The 20,135-nt window shown below is 50.7% G+C and overlaps 1 protein-coding gene across 3 annotated transcripts; it reads left to right on the top strand.

Annotated features, from left to right (window-relative positions):
- The first annotated feature begins 5,223 nt into the window (after window positions 1–5,223).
- Window positions 5,224–18,990, top strand: PTGES2 (prostaglandin E synthase 2). 3 transcript variants are annotated; one of them, XM_038744800.1, is made up of 7 exons: window positions 5,224–5,493; window positions 10,243–10,440; window positions 11,371–11,426; window positions 12,272–12,424; window positions 14,610–14,810; window positions 17,607–17,724; window positions 18,164–18,990. In XM_038744800.1, exons 1-7 carry the CDS (start codon window positions 5,224–5,226, stop codon window positions 18,290–18,292), a joined length of 1,125 nt encoding a protein of 374 aa, XP_038600728.1. In that variant the 3' UTR covers window positions 18,293–18,990. The 3 variants fall into 3 exon arrangements, with proteins under 3 accessions (XP_038600728.1, XP_038600729.1, XP_038600730.1); XM_038744801.1 differs by having other exon boundaries at window positions 5,240–5,493; window positions 10,246–10,440; XM_038744802.1 differs by lacking the exon at window positions 10,243–10,440 and having other exon boundaries at window positions 5,252–5,493.
- Window positions 18,991–20,135: the final 1,145 nt, after the last annotated feature.

The raw sequence follows: 20,135 nt of genomic DNA, 5'->3' as shown, positions 1-20,135 counted from the left end.
AACAAATACCCTTTAAAAAATAAACAAAAAAACTGGAAGCTGGGGAGATCCTGGGAGAAGTGGATAAGGAGGTCAAGGACTTCTCTGTGCCTCAGTTACCTCATCTGTCAAATGGGGATTGAGACCGTGAGCCCCCACCGTGGGACAACCCGATCGCCTTGTATCCCCCCCAGCGCTTAGAACAGTGCTTCGCACATAGTAAGCTCTTAACAAATACCATCATTATTATTATTATCAAGGATGTGAGGCCTTGGCTACCATTTCCTCCCTGGAGGTCCTTCAGAAGATAGACATATCCACTCTTTTAGAGAAGCAGCATGGCTCAGTGGAAAGAGCCCGGGCTTTGGAGTCAGAGGTCATGGGTTCAGATCCCGGCTCCACCAATTGTCAGCTGTGTGACTTTGGGCAAGTCACATCATGTCTCTGTGCCTCAGTTCCCTCATCTGTAAAGTGGGGATGAAGACTGTGAGTCCCCCGTGGGACACCCTGATCACCTTGTATCCTCCCCAATGCTTAGAACAGTGCTTTGCACATAGTAAGCGCTTAACAAATGCCATCATTAATTAATTAATTAGAGGAGGTACTGTGGTCTAATGGATAGCGCACGAGCCTGGAAATCAGAAGGACCTGGGTTCTAATTGTGGCTCTGCCATGAGTGTCTTTCCACTGAGCAGTAATTGTGGTCTTGTTAGGCACTTACTATGTGCCAGGCACTGTACTAAGCGCTGGGGTGGTTAGAAGCAAATCGGGTTGGACTCATCCCTCCTCATATCAGACAGATAATTGCTCTCCCTCATTTCAAAATGTTATTGAAGGCACGTCTCCTCCAAGAAGCCATCCCTGACTAAGACTTCCTCTCCTTTTCTCCCCACTCCCTTCTACATCTTCTATCTAAAACAATTTTATCTAAATAAATAGATAAATAAATTACAGATGTATACATTTGTGCTGTGCAATTGAGAGGGAGGATAAATGAAGGAGCAAGTTAGGGCGATGTACTGAGGGCATTTATTAAGCACACAGTCTTAATCCCCATTTACAGATGAGGTAACTGAGGCCCAGAGAAGTGAAGTGGCTTGCCCAAAGTCACACAGCTGACAGTTGGTGGAGCTGGGATTTGAACCCATGACCTCTGCCTCCAAAGCCTGTGCTCTTTCCACTGAGCCACGCTGCTTCTCTAGAAGATGGTGTTCATCTGTAAAATGGGGATTAAGACTGTGAGCCCACCGTGGGACAATTTGATCACCTTGTACCTCCCCCAGCGCCTAGAACAGTGCTCTGCACATAGTAAGTGCTTAACAAATGCCATTATTAGTAGTAGTAGTAAGCGGTTAATAAATGCCATTAAAAAAGACAAAAGTTGTGGTGAAAAAATGGAGAGAGGGGAAGAGAAATCCTCGTGGCAGCAACCTAAACTGTCAGGGCTGTAAAACCCGGCTTAGAACGGTGCTTTGCACATAGAAATTGCTTAATAAATGCCATTAAAAAAAAAAGACAAAAGTTGTAGTGAAAAAATGGAAAGAGGGGAGAAGAAATCCTGGTGGCAGCAACCTAAGCTGTCAGGGCTGTAAAAACCGGCTTAGAACGGTGTTCATCTGTAAAATGGGGATTAAGACTGTGAGCCCCCCGTGGGACAATTTGATCACCTTGTACCTCCCCCAACGCTTAGAACAGTGCTGTGTACATAGTAAACGCTTAACAAATGCCGGTAGTAGTAGTAGTAGTAGTAGTAGTAGTAGTAGTAGTAGTAGTAAGCGCTTAATAAATGCCATAAAAAAGGACAAAAGTTGTAGTGAAAAAATGGAGAGAGGGGAGAAGAAATCCTGCTGGCAGCAACCTAAGCAGTCAGGGCTGTAAAACCCGGTTTAGAACAGTGCTTTGCACATAGAGAGCGCTTAATAAATGCCATTAAAAAAAAAGACAAAAGTTGTAGTGAAAATATGGAAGAAGGGAGGAGAGATCCTGGTGGCAGCAACCTAAGCTGCCAGGGCTGTAAAACCCGGCTTAGAACGGTGTTCATCTGTAAAATGGGGATTAAGACTGTGAACCCCCGTGGGACAATTTGATCACCTTGTACCTCCCCCAGCGCTTAGAACAGTGCTCTGCACATAGTAAGCGCTTAACATGCCATTAGTAGTAGTAGTAAGCGCTTAATAAATGCCACAAAAAAAGACAAAAGTTGTAGTAAAAAAATGGAGAGAGGGGAGAAGAAATCCGCATGGCAGCAACCTAAGCTGTCAGGGCTGTAAAACCCGGTTTAGAATGGTGCTTTGCACATAGTGAGTGCATAATAAATGCCATTTAAAAAAAAGACAAAAGTTGTAGTGAAAAAATGGAGAGGGGGAGGAGAAATCCTGGTGGCAGCAACCTAAGCTGTCAGGACTGTAAAATCCATTTTAGAACGGTGCTTTGCACAGAGCAAGCGCTTAATAAATGCCATTAAAAAACAAGACAAAAGTTGTAGTGAAAAAATTGAGAGAGGGGAGAAGAAATCCTGGTGGCAGCAACCTAAGCTGTCAGGGCTGTAAAAACCGTTTTAGAACGGTGTTCATCTGTAAAATGGGGATTAAGACTGTGAGCCCCCCGTGGGACAATTTGATCACCTTGTACCTCCCCCAGCGCCTAGAACAGTGCTCTGCACATAGTAAACTCTTAACAAATGCCATTATTATTAGTAGTAGTAAGTGGTTAATAAATGCCATAAAAAAAGACAAAAGTTGTAGTGAAAAAATGGAGAGAGGGGAAGAGAAATCCTGGTGGCAGCAACCTAAGCAGTCAGGGCTGTAAAACCCAGCTTAGAACGGTGCTTTGCACATAGAGAGCGCTCAATAAATGCCATCATTAAAAAAAAAAGACACAAGTTGTAGTGAAAAAATGGAGAGAGGGGAGGAGAGATCCTGGTGGCAGCAACCTAAGCAGTCAGGGCTGTAAAACCCGGCTTAGAACGGTGTTTTGCACATAGAGAGCGCTCAACAAATGCCATTATTATTAGTAGTAGTAGTAGTAAGCGCTTAATAAATGCCATAAAAAAAGACAAAAGTTGTAGTGAAAAAATGGAGAGGGGGAGGAGAAATCCTGGTGGCAGCAGTAAGCAGTCAGGGCTGTAAAATCCAGCTTAGAACGGTGCTTTGCACATAGTGAGCGCTTAATAAATGCCATCATTAAGAAAAAAGACAAAAGTTGTAGTGAAAAAATGGAGAGAGGGGAGGAGAGATCCTGGGGGCAGCAACCTAAGCAGTCAGGGCTGTAAAACGTGGCTTAGAACGGTGCTTTGCACATAGAGAGCGCTTAATAAATGCCATTAGTAGTAGTAGTAGTAGTAGTAGTAGTAGTAGTAGTAGTAGTAGTAGTAAGCGCTTAATAAATGCCATTAAAAAAAGACAAAAGTTGCAGTGAAAAAATAGAGAGGGGGAGGAGAAATCCTGGTGGCAGCAACCTAAGCTGTCAGGGTTGTAAAACCCGGCTTAGAACGGTGCTTTGCACATAGTGAGCGCTTAATAAATGTCATCATTAAAAAAAATAGACAAAAGTTGTAGTGAAAAAATGGAGAGAGGGGAGGAGAGATCCTGGTGGCAACAACCTAAGCAGTCAGGGCTGTAAAACCCGGCTTTAACGGTGATTTGCACATAGTAAGCGCTTAATAAATGCCATTGAAAAAATGGAGAGAGGGGAGAAGAAATCCTCGTGGCAGCAAGCTAAGCTGTTAGGGTTGTAAAACCCGGCTTAGAACGGTGCTTTGCACATAGTAAGCGCTTAATAAATGCCATTTTAAAAAAAAGACAATAGTTGTAGTGAAAAAATGGAGAGAGGGGAGGAGAAATCCTGGTGGCAGCAACCTAAGCTGTCAGGGCTGTAAAACCCGGTTTAGAACGGTGCTTTGCACATAGTAAGCGCTTAATAAATGCCATTAAAAAGAAAGACAAAAGTTGTAGTGAAAAAATGGAGAGAGGGGAGAAGAAATCCTGGTGGCAGCAACCTAAGCAGTCAGGGCTGTAAAACCCGGCTTAGAACGGTGCTTTGCACATAGAGAGCCCTTAACAAATGCCATTATTATTATTAGTAGTAGTAGTAGTAGTAGTAGTAGTAGTAGTAGTAGTAAGCGCTTAATAAATGCCATTCAAAAAAAAAGACAAAAGTTGTAGTGAATGGAGAGAGGGGTGGAGAGATCCTGGTGGCAGCAACCTAAGCAGTCAGGGCTGTAAAACCCGGCTTAGAACGGTGCTTTGCACATAGAGAGTGCTCAATAAATGCCATCATTAAAAAAAAAAGACAAAAGTTGTAGTGAAAAAATTGAGAGATCCTGGTGGTAGCAACCTAAGCTGTCAGGGTTGTAAAATCCGGCTTAGAACGGTGCTTTGCACATAGAGAGCGCTTAACAAATGCCATTATTATTATTAGTAGCAGTAGTAAGCGCTTAATAAATGCCATAAAAAAAGACAAAAGTTGTAGTGAAAAAATGGAGAGGGGGAGGAGAAATCCTGGTGGCAGCAACCTAAGCAGTCAGGGCTGTAGAACCCGGCTTAGAACGGTGCTTTGCACATAGTGAGCACTTAATAAATGCCATCATTAAAAAAAAAAGACAAAAGTTGTAGTGAAAAAATGGAAAGAGGGGAGGAGAGATCCTGGTGGCAGCAACCTAAGCAGTCAGGGCTGTAAAACCTGGCTTAGAACGGTGCTTTGCACATAGAGAGCGCTTAACAAATGATAGTAGTAGTAGTAGTAGTAGTAGTAGTAGTAGTAGTAGTAGTAGTAGTAGTAGTAGTAGTAGTAAGCGCTTAATAAATGCCATAAAAAAAGACAAAAGTTGCAGTGAAAAAATGGAGAGGGGGAGGAGAAATCCTGGTGGCAGCAACCTAAGCAGCAGTCAGGGCTGTAAAACCCGGCTTAGAACGGTGCTTTACACATAGTGAGCGCTTAATAAATGCCATCATTTAAAAAAAAAGACAAAAGTTGTAGTGAAAAAATGCAAAGAGGGGAGGAGAGATCCTGGTGGCAGCAACCTAAGCAGCAGTCAGGGCTGTAAAACCCGGCTTAGAACGGTGCTTTGCACATAGCGAGCGCTTAATAAATGTCATTTTTTTTTAAAAAAGGACAAAAGCCGTTGGGACCGGGGGCGTCCTCCAAGGTGCCCAGGGAGGGCACGGCCCCTTTAAGGGCGAGGTGTCGGCCTTTTTGTTTGGTTGTCGTGGCCGCCGGCGCGTTTGTCAGCCGGCGGTCGCAGAGATGCTGGGAATGGCTGCAGCGGCTGCATCACGGTGCATGGGGCGGTGCATGGGGCGCCGCCTGGGCCCCTGCATGGGCCCCTGCATGGGCCCCTGCATGGGTCCCTTGGGCTGGAGGCCCAGCCGCTCCCTGCGGTCCGGGCCCGGCTCCCGGAGGGCTGGGCGGCTGCCCGGGCTGGCCTTGGCCCTGGGAGGCGCCTTGGGCCTCTACCAGGCCCTGCGTTGCCACCCGAGGACCCCGGAGCTCCGAGCCCACACACCCCACCCGGAGGTGAACCAAACGGCGAGGAGGAGGGCGTTTGCTAAGCGCTTACTATGTGCCGGGCACTGTACTAAGCGCTGGGGGGGGATACAAGGTCATCAGGGGGTCCCACGGGGGGCTCACAGCCTTCACCCCCCTTTTGCAGATGAGGGAACTGGGGCCCAGAGAAGTTGTGACTTGCCCAAGGTCACACAGCCGACCAGTGGCGGAGCCGGGATTTGAACCCATGACCTCTGACCCCAAAGCCCGGGATCTTCCCACTGAGCCACAATTTTTCTCGTAGGACCCACAACCGGCCCCTCCTCCTCCTCACCGTAATGATGATGGTATTTGCTAAACGTTTACTATGTGCCAGGCACTGTACTAAGCGCTGGGGGGGGCTACAAGGTCATCAGGGGGTCCCACGGGGGGCTCACAGTCTTCATCCCCCTTTGACAGATGAGGGAACTGGGGCCCAGAGAAGTGAAGTGACTTGTCCAAAGTCGCACAGCTGCCAAGTGGCAGAGCCAGAATTTTAACCCGTGGCCTCCGACTCCAAAGCCCGGGCTCTTTCTACCGAGCCACGCTGCTTCTCTAAGGACCCCCCAACCGGTCCCTCCTCCTCACAGTAATGATGATGGCATTTGCTAACTGCTTACTTTGTGCCAGGCACTGTACTAAGCGCTTTGGGGGGTTTTACAAGGTGTGAGGTTGTCCCACTGGGGGCTCACAGTTTTCATCCCCCTTTTACAGATGAGGGAACTGGGGCCCAGAGAAGTTGTGACTTGCCCAAGGTCACACAGCCGACAAGTGGTGGAGCTGGGATTTGAACCCATGACCTCCGACTCCAAAGCCCGGGCTCTTTCCACTGAGCCGCTCTGCTTCTCTAAGGACCCACAACCGGCCCCTCCTCCTCACCGTAATGATGATGGTATTTGCTAAGCGCTTACTATGTGCCAGGCACTGTACTAAGAAGCGCTTACTATGTGCCAGGCACTGTACTAAGCGCTGGGGGGGATATAAGGTCATCAGGGTGTCCCACGGGGGACTCACAGTCTTCATCCCCCTTTTACAGATGAGGGAACTGGGGACCAGAGAAGTGAAGTGACTTGTCCAAAGTCACACAGCTGCCAAGTGGCAGAGCCAGAATTTTAACCTGTGGCCTCTGACTCCAAAGCCCTTGCTCTTTCCACCGAGCCACGCTGCTTCTCTAAGGACCCCCCCCCCCCAACCGGTCCCTCCTCCTTACAGTAATGATGATGGCATTTGCTAACTGCTTACTTTGTGCCAGGCACTGTACTAAGCGCTGGGGGGGAGGTACAAGGTGTGAGGTTGTCCCACTGGGGGCTCACAGTCTTCATCCCCCTTTTACAGGTGAGGGAACTGGGGCCCAGAGAAGTTGTGACTTGCCCAAGGTCACACAGCCGACAAGTGGCGGAGCTGGGATTTGAACCCATGACCTCCGACTCCAAAGCCCGGGCTTTTTCCACTGAGCCGCTCTGCTTTGCTAAGGACCCCCAACCGGCCCCTCCTCCTCACCGTAATGATGATGGTATTTGCTAAGCGCTTACTATGTGCCAGGCACTGTTCTAAGCGCTGGATGGGGATACAAGGTCATCAGGGTGTCCCACGGGGGGCTCACGGTCTTCATCCCCCTTTTATAGATGAGGGAACTGGGGCCCAGAGAAGTTGTGACTTGCCCAAGGTCACACAGCCGACAAGTGGCGGAGCTGGGATTTGAACCCATGACCTCCGACTCCAAAGCCCGGGCTCTTTCCACCAAGCCATGCTGCTTCTCTCAGGACCCCCAACCGGCCCCTCCTCCTCACCGTAATGATGATTGTATTTGCTAAGCGCTTACTACGTGCCAGGCACTGTTCTAAGCGCTGGGGGGGATACAAGGTCATCAGGGTGTCCCACGGGGGGCTCACACTCTTCATCCCCCTTTTACAGATGAGGGAACTGGGGCCCAGAGAAGTTGTGACTTGCCCAAAGTCACACAGCTGACAAGTGGCGGAGCCGGGATTTGAACCCATGACCTCCGACTCCAAAGCCCTTGCTCTTTCCACCGAGCCACACTGCTTCTCTAAGGACCCTTCTAGACTGTGAGCCCACTGTTGGGTAGGGACCGTCTCTATATGTTGTCGACTTGTACTTCCCAGATGCTTAGTACAGTGCTCTGCACACAGTAAGCGCTCAATAAATACGATTGAATGAATGAATGACCCCCCAATCAGTCCCTCCTCCTCACAATAACGATGATGGCATTTGCTAACTGCTTACTTTGTGCCAGGCATTGTACTAAGCGCTGTGGGGAGGGGGGGGATACAAGGTGATGAGGTTGTCGCACTGGGGGCTCACAGTCTTCATCCCCATTTTACAGATGAGGTCACTGAGGCCCAGAGAAGTGAAGTGACTTGCCCAAAGTCACCCAGCTGACAAGTGGCGGAGCCGGGATTTGAACCCACGACCTCTGACTCCAAAGCCCGGGCTCTTTCCACCGAGCCGTGCTGCTTCTCTAAGGACCCCAACCGGCCCCTCACCATAGTGATGATGGTATTTGCTAAGCGTTTACTATGTGCCAGGCACTGTACTAAGCGCTGGGATGGTAGCAAACAAATCGAGCTCTAGACTGGGAACCCGTTGTTGGGTAGGGACCGTCCCCCCTATGTTGCCGACTTGACCTTCCCCAGCGCTCAGTACAGTGCTCTGCACACAGTAAGCGCTCAGTAAATACCATTGAATGAGTTGGACACAGTCTCCCTGTCCCCCATGGGGTTCACAGTCTCCATCCCTATTTGGAAAGATGAGGGAACTGAGGCACGGGGAAGTCATGGCTTGCCCAAGGTCACCCAGCAGACTAGCGGTGGAGCCCGTGACCTTTTCATTCATTCTTTCAATCGTATTTATTGAGCGCATACTGTGTGCAGAGCACTGGACTGAGCGCTTGGAAAGTACAATTCGGCAACAGATGGAGACGGTCCCTACCTCCAAACGGGCTCATGGTCTAGGCCCGTGCTCTGTCCACTACGCCATGCTGTTGCTTCTCCCTCTCCCCATTTTTCCTCGTTCCCCGGGTCCGAGGACCCGGGTTCTAATGCCGCCTCTGTCACCCGTCTGCCAACCTTGGACAAGTCACTTTCCCTTCCCTGTGCCTCCCTTACCTCATCTGTAAAATGGGGATTAAGAGTGTGAGAGCCCCCCGTGTCCAACCTGTGTGTGAGAAGCAGCGTGGCTTGGTGGAAAGAGCCCGGGCTCTGGAGTCAGAGGTCATGGGTTCAAATCCCAGCTCCCCACTTAGCTGTGTGACTTTGGGCAAGTCGCTTCACTTCTCTGGGCCTCAGTTACCTCATCCGTAAAATGGGGGTTAAGAATGTGAGCCCCCCGTGGGACAACCTGATCACCTTGTAACCTCCCCAGCGCTTAGAACAGTGCTTTGTACATAGTAAGCGCTTAAAAAAAATGCCATTATTATTCTCTGGGCCTCAGTTCCCTTATCTGTAAAATGGGGGTTAGGACTGTGAGCCCCACATGGGACAACCTGATTACTTTGTAACCCCCCCAGCGCTTAGAACAGTGCTTTGCACAGAGTAAGCGCTCAATAAATGCCATTATTATTATTATTATTATTATTATTATTATTATTAACCTGATTGACTTGTATCTACCCTAGTGCTTAGAACAGTGCTTTGTACATAGTAAGCGCTTAAAAAAATGCCATTATTATTCTCTGGGCCTCAGTTCCCTCATCTGTAAAATGGGGGTTAAGACTGTGAGCCCCACGTGGGACAACCTGATCACTTTGTAACCCCCCCAGCGCTTACAACAGTGCTTTGCAATCAATCAATCAATCAATCAATCATATTTATTGAGCGCTTACTATGTGCAGAGCACTGTACTAAGCGCTTGGGAAGTACAAATTGGCATCACATAGAGACAGTCCCTACCCAACAGTCGGCTCACAGTCTAAAAGGGGGAGACAGAGAACAGAACCAAACATACCAACAAAATAAAATAAGTAGCGCAGAGTAAGCGCTCAATAAATGCCATTATTATTATTATTAACCTGATTGACTTGTATCTATCTATTTTATTTTGTTAGTATGTTTGGTTTTGTTCTCTGTCTCCCCCTTTTAGACTGTGAGCTCACTGTTGGGTAGGGCCTGTCTCTATATGTTGCCAACTTGGACTTCCCAAGCGCTTAGTCCAGTGCTCTGCACACAGTAAGCGCTCAATAAATGCGATTGATTGATTGATCTACCCTAGTGCTTAGAACAGTGCTTGGCACATAGTAAGCGCTTAACAAGTGCCATAATTGTTATTAGTTATTATCCCTGCCAGCTCCTGGCCACTGGGAACGGGTGGGGGAAGGAGGGACAGAGAGTGTGAGCCCTTTGGGGACGGAGCTTTTACTGTGCCCAACCTGACTAGCTTCTAGTGCTTAGAACAGTGCCTGGCACATAGTAAGTGCTTACCAAGTAGCATAATAATTATTATTATTATCCCTGCCAATGGGGAGAGGTGGGGAAAGGAGGGACAGAGGAGAGGGAAGGACAGAGAAAGAGGTGGGAGGGAGGGATGGAGGAGCCCAGGCGGGATGGGGGCAGTTGGGTCAAGGGGAAGGGGCGTCCCAGCGGAGCCGGTGACCCGCGCGTGGTTTTCTCGACTGTGAGCCCGCTGTTGGGTAGGGACCGTCTCTATATGTTGCCAACTTCCCAAGCACTTAGTCCAGTGCCCTGCACACAGTAAGCGCTCAATAAATACGATCGGTTTCGCCAGCAGCACGCGGAGGGCCGGCTGCGGCTCACCCTGTACCAGTACAAGACCTGTCCCTTCTGCAGCAAAGTGCGGGCCTTCCTGGACTTCCACGGGCTGCCCTACGACGTGGTGGAGGTCAACCCCGTCATGCGGCGGGAGATTAAGTTCTCCTCCTACAGGAAGGTCCCCATCTTACTCGCTCACGGGAGCGGCTCTCTGGTGAGTGTCCTTTTCAGAAAACTCAGGGGGTTCACCCCGCCCCGGGGCCCCTTGGCTGCCATGGTGTTGGGGGATACTTTTTGCCCCGAATTGAAAGGACAATAGTCTCTCCCCTTCTACTGTCAGAAGGATCTGGGTTCTAATCCCAGCTCTGCCACTTTTCATTCATTCACTCAGTCATCTTTGTTGAGCGCTTACTGTGTGCGGAGCACTTGCCTGCTGGGCAAGTCACTTCTCTGTGCCTCAGTTATCTGTAAAATGGGGATTCAATACCTGTTCTCCTACTTAGACTGTGAGCAACATGTATAATAATAATAATGGTATTTGTTAAGCTCTTACTACTACTACTACTACTGCTACTACTAATAATAATGTTGGTATTTGTTAAGCGCTTACTATGTGCAAAGCACTGTTCTAAGCGCCGGGGCGGATACAAGGTGATCAGATTGTCCCATATGGGGCTCACAGTCTTCATCCCCATTTTACAGGTGAGGTCACTGGGGCACAGAGAAGTGAAGTGACTTGCCCAAAGTCACACAGCTGACTAATAACGGCATTTGTTAAGCGCTTACTATGTGCAAAGCACTGTTCTAAGCACCGGGGAGGTTACAAGGTGATCAGGTTGTCCCACGGGGGGGCTCACGGTTTTAATCCCCATTTTAAAGATGAGGTAACTGAGGCACAGACTTGCCTAAAATCACACAGCTGACAGTTGGCGGAGCCGGGATTTGAACCCGTGACCTCTGACTCCAAAGCCTGGGCTCTTTCCACTGAGCCGCGCTGCTTCTCCACCCTAGAGTGTAGAACAGTAAGCCTGACACATTTTAAGTAGCAAAATGATGTCGTCATTATTATTGAGACTCCATCACTCTATGTTCTCGGGGGTGTTTGGGGAGTTGCTCTAAACTGGATTCTGGTCGTCTTTTACAGCAACTTAACGATTCCTCGGTGATCATCAGCGCCATGAAGACGTACCTGGTTTCAGGGTAAGGTGGCAGCCCCGTCCTCCGGCCGAGTGAAAATTTAGAGAAAGAGGTCATCAGGGCCATCCCCCTGCCTCTAGGATGACCTCAGCAAGTCGCTTAACTTCTCTGCGCCTCAGTTACCCCATCTTTAAAATGGGGATTAATCAATCAATCAATCAATCAGTCGTATTTATTGGGCGCTTACTGTGTGCAGAGCACTGTACTAAGCGCTTGGGAAGTACAAGTTGGCAACATATAGAGGCAGTCCCTACCCAACAGTGGGTTCACAGTCTAAGAGGGGGAGACAATCAATCAATCAATCGTATTTATTGAGCGCTTACTGTGTGCAGAGCACTGTACTAAGCGCTTATAATAATGGCATTTATTAAGCGCTTACTGTGTGCAAAGCACTGGTCGAAGCGCTGGGGAGGTTACAAGGTGATCAGGTTGTCCCACAGAGGGGGGGTGCTCACAGTCTTCATCCCCATTTTACAGATGAGGGAACTGAGGCTCAGAGAAGTTAAGTGACTTGCCCAAAGTCACACAGCTGATAATTGACAGAGGCGGGATTTGAACCCACGACCTCTGACTCCAAAGCCCGGGCTCTTTTCCACCGAGCCACGCTGCTTCTCTAAGAGTGTGATTAAGATTAAGAGTGTGAGCCCCATGTGGGACAGGGACTGTATCCAACCGGATTAACTGGCATCTACCCCCGCGCTTAGAACAGTGCCTGGCACTTAGTAAGCGCTTAACAAGTCCCATAGTTCTCACCACGAGGGATCCAGAAGCCAGGTGAGTCGTCTGTCCGTCTTCGGAGACCACTCGGGGAGAGGAGGGATACGAGCTAGCGTGTGCCTCTTATCCAGGAGGAAGAGCCTGGAGGAGATCATCACGTATTACCCGCCGATGAAGACTGTGAACGAGCGGGGCAAGGAGGTGACCGAGTACGGAAACAAGTACTGGCTCATGCTGGACGAGAAGGAGAACCAGCACGTCTACTCTGGGAAGGAAGCCCGTTTGTGAGTGGGGCTGGGGCCGGACCGGACCACCCCGGGGGAAACCGGGTGGCCCCGGGGGCAGGGGGGTGGCGGCAGCGAAAGATCTCCTCGAACCACAAAGGGCGAGAGGATACTCCAAGCCTCATTTTAGTCCCTGCTCATCATCATCGTCATCATCATCAATCGTATTTATTGAGCGCTTACTGTGTGCAGAGCACTGTACTAAGCGCTTGGGAAGTACAAGTCGGCAACATATAGAGACAGTCCCTACCCAACAGCGGGCTCACAGTCTAAAAGGGGGAGACGGAGAACAAAACCAAACATACTAACAAAATCAAATAAATAGAATAGATATGTACAAGTAAAATAGAGTAACAAATATGTACAAACATATATACAGGTGCTATGGGGAAGGGAAGGAGGTAAGATGGGGGGGATGGAGAGGGGGACGAAGGGGAGGGGAAGGAAGGGGCTGAGTGTGGGAAGGCCTCCTGGAGGAGGTGAGCTCTCAGTAGGGCCTTGAAGGGAGGAAGAGAGCGAACTTGGCAGATGGGCAGAGGGAGGCCATTCCAGGCCCAGGGGAGGACGTGGAATGGGGGTCGATGGCAGGACAGGCGAGAACGAGGTACGGTGAGGAGATTAGCGGCGGAGGAGCGGAGGGTGCGGGCTGGGCTGGAGAAGGAGAGAAGGGAGGTGAGGTAGGAGGGGGCAAGGGGATGGACAGCCTTGAAGCCCAGGGTGAGGAGTTTCTGCCTGATGCGCAGATTGATTGGTAGCCTGCTTTGGGGGACTAGTAGGCTGCGAACGCCTTGGAAGAAGGGACGGTGCTTCTCGCTCAGTCGATCAGTGGTATTTATTGAGCGCTTACCGTGGCAGGGCACGGCCCTAAACGCTCGGGAGAGAACGACACAACAGCGAGAAGCGACATGGGCTAGTGGATAGAGCACAGGCTGGAGAGTCAGAGGGATCGGGTTCGAATCCTGGCTCCGCCGCTTGTCTGTTGGGTGACCTTGGGCAAGTCGCTTCACTTCTCTGAGCCTCAGTTACCTCATTCCACCCCTTCTAGACTGTGAGCCCACTGTTGGGTAGGGACCGTCTCTATATGTTGCCAACTTGTGCTTCCCAAGCGCTTAGTACAGTGCTCTGCACACAGTAAACGCTCAATAAATATGATTGATTGATTAGAACAGTGTTTTGCACATAGTAAGGGCTTAACAAATGCCATTATTATTATTATTATTATCTGTAAAATGGGGATTTAAGACTCTGAGCCCCATGTGGGAAGGTGCACTGTGTCCAACCCGATTTGGCCGTTTCTACCTCAGTGCTTAGTGCAATGCCTGGCACATAGTAAAAATAGCAGTTTTTTTAAAAAAACAGTCGGTAGACATTCTCTACCTTATAATCTAGACAGCAAGACAGACACTAAAGTAAACTGTAGATATATACATATAATAATAATAATGGCATTTATTAAGCGCTTACTATGTGCAAAGCACTGTTCTAAGCACTGGGGAGGTTACAAGGTGATCAGGTCGTCCCACGTGGGGCTCACAGTCTTAATCCCCATTTTACAGATGAGGTAACTGAAGCACAGGGAAGTTAAGTGACTTGCCCAAAGTCACGCAGCTGGCAGTCAGCGGAGCCGGTATTTGAACCCATGATCTCTGACTCCAAAGCCCGGGCTCTTTCCACTGAGCCACGCTGTTTCTCTACTACGTGTACATATGTTCTGTGGGGTGAAGATCAAGTGCTTAAAGGACACAGATTCAGGTGCCTAGGTGACACAGAAGAAAAGGGGAGTAACAGAAATGAGGGCTTTTAATAATGAGATGAGATTTTAATAAGGCTTCGAAGGTGGGGAGAGTGATGGTCTGTCGGCTCTGAAGGGCGAGGGAGTTCCGGACCAGTCAATCAATCGTATTTATTGAGCGCTTACTGTGTGCAGGACCAGAGGGCGGACAGGTACTCAATTGCTCTTTCCCGGGAGGTGCTCATTAAATACTTTTGATTGATGGAGCAGGCAGGTGGGCCTTCTCAGACAGGTTTCCGGGTGGGGGGTGGGCCTTCCGGGGGGGCCAGAAAAAGAAATTCTCCATCCTTCTCGAGAGAGGCCCCGGGGAACTTTGAGTCCAGGTCGGAGAGGGGGTGAGGGCGGGTGAGGCCCTGGGCTGGAGCTGCGGCACTGAACCGTTACTGCCCGCAGGGAGGAGATGAAATGGCGCAAATGGGCGGACGACTGGCTAGTCCACCTGATTTCCCCCAACGTTTATCGCACGCCGGGCGAGGCCCTGGCCTCCTTCAGCTACATCGTCCACGAGGGCAAGTTTGGACCGGTGGAGGGGGCCTTCGCCAAGTACTTCGGGGCTGCTGCCATGTTCTTCATCAGCAAGAGACTCAAGAGCAGGTAGGGGGAGAGGGCTGCGGGTCGGCAGGGCCCAGGTTGGGGTGAAGGGTCTTGGGGGAGGATATGTGTCTCTCCCCAACCTGGGATCCATTTGGGAATGACTGGATTTTCCGGCAAGGTGGGACTCACCGTTAGGCCTCGTTCTCGCCTGTCCCGCCGTCGGCCCACGCCATCCCCCTGGCCTGGAATGCCCTCCCTCCCCACATCCGTCAAGCTAGCTCTTTTCCTCCCTTCAAAGCCCTACTGAGAGCTCACCTCCTCCAGGAGGCCTTCCCACACTCCTTCCTTTCCCCCTCCTCCCCCTCTCCATCCCCGTCGCCTTACCTCCTTCCCTTCCCCACAGCACCTGTATATATGTATATATGTTTGTACGTATTTATTACTCTATTTTACTTGTACATATCTATTCTATTTATTTTATTTTGTTAATATGTTTTGTTCTCTGTCTCTCCCTTCTAGACTGTGAGCCCACTGTTGGGTAGGGACCGTCTCTATATGTTGCCAACTTGTACTTCCCAAGCGCTTAGTACAGTGCTCTGCACACAGTAAGCGCTCAATAAATATGATTGATTGATTGATTGATTGACTATTTAACCCATCAGCCCCTGCCGGGCAATTTCCCTGGAGGCCTCGGCCTCAAATGGGCGGGGTGACGGGGGGAGATTGGGTCATCTCCGGGAGCCGTTAGGCAGCCGCGATGACCCTTCCCGACGCAAGTCGCCTTCCCAGGACCGGAGCGGGAAGGCCTGCTTCCCTCTCGGCCCTGAGCCTAGGCGGCTGTTGCCGTCCTCCCTCGGGGGCCAGGATCGGGGTTCCCCAGCCCAGGTGAAAACGATCGGGGGGAGCCAGAAGCGGCTCCGTGCAGCAGGAGAACGGGAGGAATAGACCCACTGAACTCACCCTTTCTCAAAACATGGGACGGACAATAATAATAATAACGGTATTTGTTAAGTGCTTACTGTGTGCCAAGCACTGTTCTAAGCGCTGGGGTAGATACAAATTAATCAGGTTGAACACAGTCCCTGTCCCACGTGGGGCTCTCGCTCTTAATCGAGAGGAAGAGGAAGAAGGGAAGCAGCGTGGCTCAGTGGAAGGAGCACGGGCTTGGGAGTCAGAGGTCATAGGTTCAAATCCCGGCTCTGCCAATTGTCAGCTGTGTGACTTTGGGCAAGTCACTTAACTTCTCTGTGCCCCAGTTACCTCTTCTGTAAATGGGGATTAAGACTGTGAGCCCCCTTTGGGACAGTCTGACCACCTTGTAATCTCCCCGGCGCTTAGAACAGTGCTTTGCACATAGTAAGCGCTTAATAAATGCCATCATTATTATTATTATTATTATTAATCCCCATTTTACCGATGAGGTAACTGAAGCCCAAAGAAGTGAAGTGACTTGTCCAAGGTCACATAGCAGACAGGCCCATGTTCCCACCACCAAGCCAGGCTGCTTCTAACAGATGCCCGAAAGTGAATCAATCAATCGTATTTATTGAGCGCTTATGGCGTGCAGAGCACTGTACGGAGCACTAGGGCCGAGTACGATGTTACAATACAACACATTCCCTGCCCACAGTGAGTTTATGGTCTAGAGGGAAGCATCCCTGTGCCTCCCGCCCAGACATCTGCCCCGTGTCCCAGGAAAGGGTGACGTCAGTGATCCCCCCGGGCCCGGATCCGCCCTGCCGGGCTGCTTAGTGACAAAAGATACGGAGGCCAGAGATGGGGTCATCATCAATCGTATTTATTGAGCGCTTACTATGTGCAGAGCACTGTACTAAGCGCTTCCCGGTAGACCCAGCTCTGCCATCCCAGAAAATTGAGGGCTCCCTTCCAGGCCCCTGGGCAAATTCATTCACTCATTCGACCGTATTTATTGAGCGCTTACTGTGTGCAGAGCACTGTACTAAGCGCTTGGGAAGTACAAGTTGGCAACATATAGAGACGGTCCCTACCCAACAGCGGGCTCACATGCCTTCTAGGGTGAACAAGCCACTGAACTTCTAGGCCTTCCTCCCTGGGGGTAAAGCTCAACCCTTAGATGCCGGGGCCCAGGCTCTCCCCTTGACCATTTCCGGGGTGTCAATCAATCAATCGTATTTATTGAGCGCTTACTGTGTGCCGAGCACTGTACTAAGTGCTTGGGAAGTACAAGTTGGCAACCTATAGAGACAGTCCATACCCAACAGTGGGCTCACAGTCTAGAAGGGGGAGACAGAGAACAAAACAAAACATAATAACAAAATAAAATAAATAGAATAGATATGTACAAGTAAAATAAATAAATAGAGTAATAGTGTTGGAACTAAGCCCACCTTTCCTTTTCTCCCCTCCTTTCTGCTTCACCCTGACTTGCTCCCTTTATTCATCCCCGTCCCAGCCCTGTAGCCCTTATGTTCACCTCTGTTATTTATTTATATTAATGTGTGTCTCCCCCTCTAGCTCGTTGTGGGCAGGGAGTGTGCCTGTTTTTTGTTATATTATACTCTCCCAGGCGCTTAGTACAGTGCTGTGCACACAGTAAGTGCTCAATAAATGCGAATGAATGAATGAACTCTGCTGGTGAACAGCAGTGGAGCAGAAGGGGCTGTGTTTCTGTGGGCGAGTGGGAAACGGGGGGCGGGTAGGCCTAATGCCTTGGGAGGCCCTCTCTCCCTCCTTCCCTCCCTTCATCATCAATCGTATTTATTGAGCGCTTACTATGTGCAGAGCACTGTACTAAGCGCTTGGGAAGTACAAATTGGCAACATATAGAGACAGTCCCTACCCAACAGTGGGCTCACAGTCTTCCTCCCTCCACAGACACCACCTCCAGGATGACGTCCGGGCAGATCTGTACCAGGCAGCCGACGAGTGGGTGGCAGCGGTGGGGAAAGACCGGCTCTTCATGGGGGGGATGGAGCCCAACCTGGCCGACCTGGTAAGGAGACTCCCTGGAGACCGGGAGCACTGTGGGGGGATTCTGGCCCTTGTCCTCGGGATGAAAGGAATCGGGGATAAGAAAGATTGAGGGTGGGGGCGGTGGCCGTGTCGGGAAGATAGGACGGCGGGACTCGGATCCAAGACGGAGCCTTCTTCTCCGGGGCAGGACCTTTAGCCGATCTCCTCAGGGGAGCTGGAGCCAGAGGGGGATGTGGGAAAGAGGGAACTGGGCCAGTGCGGTGGGCCAGCTCCATCTTTAACAAGCCCAACGTGCCCCACCGGGCCAACTCGGCATCTGGCCGTTGGCCAGGGCCCCGTCTCTTCCCAAACATTCCCAGCCCGGGCCCCCCCAGGAATCCCACCGCGAGAGGCGGTCAGCCCTCCTCCCTGCCTCTCAGGCCGGAGCCGGGGCTCACCTTCCTCCTCCCCTTGCCCAGGCGGTGTACGGTGTCCTGCGAGTGATGGAGGGCCTGGAGGCCTTCGACGATATGATGCGCCACACCCAGATCCGGCCTTGGTACCAGCGGGTGGAGCAAGCCATCGAATCCGCACCCAAGACCTACTGAGGGCCCCCACGGCGGCCAGAACTGGCAGGGAGAGGGTAGGGTCCGCCCGGGCTCCGGGGAAGCCAAGATAGAATGGGCCGAGGGGGCGGGGAGGAGAAGAGTGGCTACCTCCCCTGGCACCTGCCTTTCGCCTTCCTTCCATCTTCCCACTTGGCTCTCCTACCTCCACCCCAGTCCGTTAAGTTTTCAAACCCATTTAGCTCCGAGGCCGGTTGCTTTTCACTCAGAGGTTGCTGCGAGGGCAGAGCTCGGTTCTGTCTTGTGCCCAAAATAACTGGCTGGGGCCGAAGCCAGCCTCGCTCTCCCTGCAGCAGCTGACCTGCCTTGGGCCGGAGGAGATCTGGGCCGCCTGGAGCTGAGCTATTTATTCCCGTCAAGGCTGAGCAGCGGCAGGCCGGGGCAAGGCGTTGCTCAAGTTTAGCTCCGCCTGAGCTGGGGATGGGTGAGCGTAGGGACTCCCCGGGGGGCTGGGGCGGCGGAGACTTTACCGTGCGGGGAGGTGAAGCTCAGCTGGCCCTCACCCAGCCCTGCTCCTGGGAGCCGTGGGATGCAGTCCAGGGCCATCCCGGTGCTTTCCCTGGCAGTTCTCTTCCACCTGAGTCAGTGGCGGAAAGGGTCCGGCCCAGATTTCACCACTCGGGCAGGCCATCCCACCCCGCCAGTTGAGCAGTCGGCAATAAAGAAACGGTTCGCTGCTACCGCCGTGTCGTGAGCCCTGCATGGGGGACAACCTAGGACTTTGGAGGTGGGGAGGAAGTGGTATTTAAAGTTGCAGGCCGAGATCCCCAAGTGTCTCAGCTGTTTCAAGGGCAGTGCTGGACTTCCCTGTAGGCTCTCAAGGTTATGTCTTTTGGTATTTAAGCACTTACTATGTGCCCAACACTGTGCTAAGCACTGGGGCAGAAACAAGCTAGTCAGGTTCGACGCTGTCCAGGTCCCACATGGGACTCCCCGTCTTCATCTCCATTTTGCAGATGAGGTAAAGGCAGAGATGGACAGATTCACCACTGAGGGAATCTATTACTCTATTTTATTTGTACATATTTATTCTATTTTATTTTGTTAATTTGTTTTGTTCTGTCTCCCTCTTCTAGACTGTGAGCCCACTGTTGGGTAGGGACTGTCTCTATATGTTGCCAACTTGTACTTCCCAAGCGCTTAGTACAGTGCTCTGCACACAGTAAGCGCTCTATAAATACGAATGAATGAATGAATGAATGAATGAATGAATGAATGAGCCACTCTGTGGGAGGGTCATAAACTCACAAATTCTCTGGCTAAATGGGATCTGAGCAACCGTTTCCTCTCCTGATATGGCCCAGGACCAACCCTGCCAGTTGCTTCCTATAGAATTGGCTGCTGCGTTCAGTTGGCTCCACACCCTTTCCCCCGTTGCCCTCCCACCTGAGACAGAAAACAGCCATAGTCTGGAAGAAGTAGGGCGGCCTAGTGGATAGAGCACGGGCCTTGGGAGTCAGAAGGACCTGCGTTCTAATCCCGGCTGCTGTCTGACCTCGGGTGAGTCAATCAATCAGTCGTATTTATCAAGTGCTCACTGCGTGCCGAGCACTGTACTAAGCATTTGAGAGAATACAGGGTAACAGAGTTGGTCGACATGTTCCCCTTCCACAAGCAAGTTACATCGTCATCATCAATCGTATTTATTGAGCGCTTACTATGTGCAGAGCACTGTACTAAGCGCTTGGGTAGTACAAATTGGCAACATATAGAGACAGTCCCTACCCAACAGTGGGCTCACAGTGTAAAAGGGGGAGACAGAGAACAAAACCAAACATACTAACAAAGTAAAATAAATAGAATAGATACGTACAAGTAAAATAGA

This window comes from Tachyglossus aculeatus, chromosome 4, assembly GCF_015852505.1.
Source record: "Tachyglossus aculeatus isolate mTacAcu1 chromosome 4, mTacAcu1.pri, whole genome shotgun sequence".
NCBI classification, from domain to species: domain Eukaryota; kingdom Metazoa; phylum Chordata; class Mammalia; order Monotremata; family Tachyglossidae; genus Tachyglossus; species Tachyglossus aculeatus.
The sequence above is the reverse complement of the archived record's forward strand: the minus strand, read 5'-3'. Positions and strand labels throughout refer to the sequence as shown.